Source organism: Triticum aestivum, chromosome 3D, assembly GCF_018294505.1.
Source record: "Triticum aestivum cultivar Chinese Spring chromosome 3D, IWGSC CS RefSeq v2.1, whole genome shotgun sequence".
NCBI lineage: Eukaryota > Viridiplantae > Streptophyta > Magnoliopsida > Poales > Poaceae > Triticum > Triticum aestivum.
The window spans coordinates 55,362,766-55,367,280 of NC_057802.1; the positions used below are offsets into that span (position 1 = coordinate 55,362,766).

At 50.3% G+C, this 4,515-nt stretch overlaps 1 protein-coding gene across 1 annotated transcript; it reads right to left on the reverse strand.

Moving 5' to 3' along the window:
- Positions 1-2,715: 2,715 nt before the first annotated feature.
- On the reverse strand, positions 2,716-3,408 carry LOC123074099 (uncharacterized). Its single transcript, XM_044497040.1, has one exon. It carries the CDS (start codon positions 3,383-3,385, stop codon positions 2,798-2,800), a length of 588 nt encoding a protein of 195 aa, XP_044352975.1. The 5' UTR covers positions 3,386-3,408; the 3' UTR covers positions 2,716-2,797.
- Positions 3,409-4,515: the final 1,107 nt, after the last annotated feature.

The following is a 4,515-nucleotide window of genomic DNA, read 5'->3' on the forward strand; positions in this document are numbered from 1 at the left end:
CTCTCTCCTTCCCTCCCCTCTCCTAGTCCAACAAGGAAGGGAGGGAGTCCTACTCCCGGTGGGAGTAGGACTCCTCCTGGCGTGCCTCCTCCTGGCCGGCCACACCTCCCCCCCCTTTGCTCCTTTATATACGGGGGCAGGGGGCACCCTAGACACAACAATTGATCGTTTGATCTTTTAGCCGTGTGCGGTGCCCCCCTCCACCATAGTCCACCTCGATAATACTGTAGCGGTGCTTAGGCGAAGCCCTGCATCGGTAGAACATCATCATCGTCACCACGCCATCGTGCTGACGAAACTCTCCCTCAACACTCGGCTGGATTGGAGTTCGAGGGACGTCATCGGGCTGAACGTGTGCTGAACTCGGAGGTGCCGTGCGTTCGGTACTTGATCGGTCGGATCGTGAAGACGTACAACTACATCAACCGCGTTGTGCTAACGCTTCCGCTTTCGGTCTACGAGGGTATGTGGACAACACTCTCCCCTCTCGTTGCTATGCATCACCATGATCTTGCGTGTGCGTATGAATTTTTTTGAAATTACTACGTTCCCCAACAACACCTTGAAACGTGAAAGACTTACCGCACTGGCGGGATGGGCTAGGTCGTGCCCACGATTCTCGGTCGTCTCCGGCCGCGTCTCGTTGCCCTTAAAGAGCACCTTCCAGATGTCTTCGTGCGTAGTTCCGAAGAACCGTTGCAAGGTCTGGTGCTCGGCCGGATCGAACTCCCATAAATGGCAAGTCCGGCTTTGGCATGGAAGGATCCGGCAAACTAGCATCACCTGGATCACGTTGACGAGCTTGATGTCCTTGTCCACCATGCCCTGGATGCGCGTTTGCAGCGCTGTCAGCTCGTCCGACGAAGACCAATTCAGGCCCTTCTCTAGCCAGGAGGTGAGCCGCATTGGGGCTCCGGATTTGAATTCGGGAGCCGCGACCCAGGTGGCGTCGCGGGGCTCTGTGACATAGAACCACAGTTGCTGCCACCCTTTGACGGTCTTTACAAAGGTACCTTTGGGCCATGTGATGTTGGGCATCTTGCTCACCATGGCACCTCCGCACTCTGCATGTTGGCCATCCACCACCTTCGGCTTCATGTTGAAGATCTTAAGCCATAGTCCGAAGTGCGGTGGAATGCGGAGGAAGGCCTCACACACGACAATAAATGCCGAGATGTTGAGGAAAGAATTTGGGGCCAGATCATGGAAATCTAGCCCGTAGTAGAACATGAGGCCGCGGATGAAAGGATGGAGAGGAAACCTAACCCGCGGACGATGTGGGGGATGAACACCACCCTCTCATTGGGCTCCCGGGTGGGGACGATTTGCCCCTTGGCCGGAAGCCAGTGGGCGATTTCCTTGGCCAGATACCCGGCCTCCCGAAGCTGGGTGATGTCCTTCTCCTTGACGGAGGAGGCCATCCACTTGCCTTGCGCTCCAGATCCGGACATGGTCGAGTGCTTTTTTGAGGCGGAAAAGATGAGAGCTTGGGCGCTGGAGCTCGAGAATGGGAGGGCAAAGAGAGAGAAGGCGTGGGTGAAAAAAAGGAATCCTTATATCCTTATAAGGCAGTGAATATCAAGCGCCTCCTCACTCGCCTTAAAACTCGCCTGTTCCCAAAGGCTGTGCAGACGGCACGGTTGGATTACCCACGCCCGTATTGATGAGAATCCAGTAATGAGGGGACACGATCTCTGTTGCGACAGGACGTGCCAATAGAAACCGCATCTTGAAATATGAAGAGGCAGGCCGAAAAACGGTTCGAAATAATAACCGGGCAGGGGCGTGATGTCATGCTACAAAAAGTTGTCAGCGGATTGGACTCATGAAATATTATACTCTCTACGGTTGTGTGTGGTACTTATTTTGCAGAGCTGGACACGTTCGTTGAGTTCGAAGACTGTGTTGGAGTATTCAGAAAAGAAACCCGCCTTGCAATGCCGAAGACAATCTGCGCGTCGGATACCTCGTCATTGAAGCCTGGTTCAGGGGCTACTGAGGGAGTCCTGGATTAAGGGGTCCTCGGGCGTCCGGACTATGGTACGTGGGTCGGACTAATGGGCTGTGAAGATACAAGACCGAAGACTCTCTCCCGTGTCTGGGTGGGACTCTCCTTAGCGTGGAAGGCAAGCTTGGCGACCGGATATGAAGACTTCTTTCTCTGTAACCGACTTTGTATAACCCTAATCCCCTCCGGTGTCTATATATACCGGAGGGCTTAGTCCATAGGGAAGAGGAGAATCATAGTCATGCAGGCTAGACTTTTAGGGTTTTAGCCATTACGATCCGAGGTAGATCAACTCTTGTAATACTCATATTCATCAAGATCAATCAAGCAGGAAGTAGGGTATTACCTCCATAGAAAGGGCCCGAACCTGGGTAAACATCGTGTCCCCCGTCTCCTGTTACCATCAACCTTAAACGCACAGTTCGGGACCCCCTACCCGAGATACGCATTTTTGACACCGACAGTCCTCTTCGCCACTGTTGCTCGTCCCGACACCATCGTCGCAGTGAAGACGCATAGCAAGTGTTCGACGAAATGTATGAACCAAATGTAAGTTTTAGAGAGTTAAGTTTAGGAGTTCGGTCAGAAACTACACATTTCAAAGGAGAAAATATACACCTCTACATGATACTCGACGGTTTACTCTTCTAAATTATTAGGGATCCGTTAAAGATGCTCTTATATCATAGTACTTGAGAAACTAGCTATGTAACGGTGCGGCCAAACCCCGCATATTTTATTGATTGCTCCTTTTTGTGTACGTACGGCCTCTAGGTCCGTCGTATACGCTCATATGCCTAGTAGTTTACCATCAAGTAAGTGAATTAGCAGTAGTTTGTATCGGTCGGCCCAGACCAAGTTGTACAACGGTGTCGACTTCACAGGCGGTCGCATCAGCCGGATCCAGCAGCTCTCCAAGCTCTTCACCCCACGGGCGAACTCGTCGGCGACCCCCGCGAAGCGGCAATTGGGCAGCATCTCGTTGGCGACGCGGTTGATGGAGCTTCTCACCGTGGCATAGTCATTCAGGCATCCCTCGTAGGCGTCCCTCACCTGGCCAGAGAGCGAGGTGTTCTGGCTCAGCTGGTTCCTCGCGGCGAGTTGTGTGGCATCCAAGGATTCCACGGCAAACCGCGCGGCGAGGATCACGTATCCGGTGGCGCCCTCCTTGTGCGACCCGGATATTTCGACGCCGCCCCAGATCATCACGTCGATGCATAGATCTTGCAACAGCTTCGTGCTGCATGACTCGCCGCAGGCAGAAGACCCATCCAGCGCCGGCACACCACGGCAGTCCGTGCTTGCGGCAGCCATGCAAAAGGGCGCAAGGACGAGGAGGAGAATGATCTTCGCCATAGTCATATAGAGTGTGCACATCTCTCTCTTCGTCGGGAGATGTTTCTTTGTGAAGTGCGAGTATAATATATGCACATATCATTAGCATTATTTGTAGCATTAACTAATTGTTTGCGTTTTAATGCATCAATTTATTTGATTTAATGAATTATGTGGACCAGCATGCCAAGATAGAATGCATGGCATGTGCATGACAAGTGGGGAGTATATATTGTATACAAAAATTAACTTGTATATTTTGCATTAATATTCAATATATTCTACATAAATGATAGTAGTGTCTAAATGATATGTCTAGTACAGGTGGTGTGTAAATCTACATAAATTAATATTTTTTATTGAGTCGTTCTTTCTTCCTCTAGAGGAAAGGGCGATCTCGCCAATGCCCGTCACCAGGGAGTTCCTTCGTCTCCGTCCTCTAGCGGCTCCCCTCCGCCGACGACCTCGGTCATTGGTGTTGAAGGGGGTGTTGGATCCACGCGTGCGGATAAGTTTCGTCTTTGCTTCTGTGGCGGGTGTAGAATAATTTATTTTCCACCCATGCTACAAATGCGCACTACATTAAGGTTTGGTCTTAAGAAAAATCTATGCGCACTACATTATGAAAGAAAAGGAGCAATAAGTAAGTGATCGGCTTCTCAAAAAAGAACATCAACGAGAATTTTTGTGTTTTCTTACAGCTTACTAATAGAGTTGTTGGTATCAGAAAAGTCTAGACTTATAGTTTTATGTTACTTCAGCCTTATAGGTTTATGTATCGACTAATCTAACTTTCGAATCACAGCAGTTTTGCAACAGATCCGAACGACGTGGTTATCGTTTGATCTAGGTCAAACCATTGACAGCGACCCTCATGCTCCTCATATAATTGTTGCAATTATCGTCTGCGACCCCATAATATCTGGTCAACTCCGCAAATCACTCCCGATTTATAACTGTCCTAATTTAATTGACGCGGCCCCATGTCAGGGTTACTTCACAAATCACGCCCCGGTTTTAATTGTCCTAGTTAGAGCATCTATAGTTGGGCGCCTCAAATTTCCTCTCATACGCTCGTGGACGCGGCCAGTCAGTGACCGGATAGGAGAGAGCAGAAAAAAAGTGACCCAACCGGACCCCTAATATCATCCCTATATGTCCGGGCTGTCCGC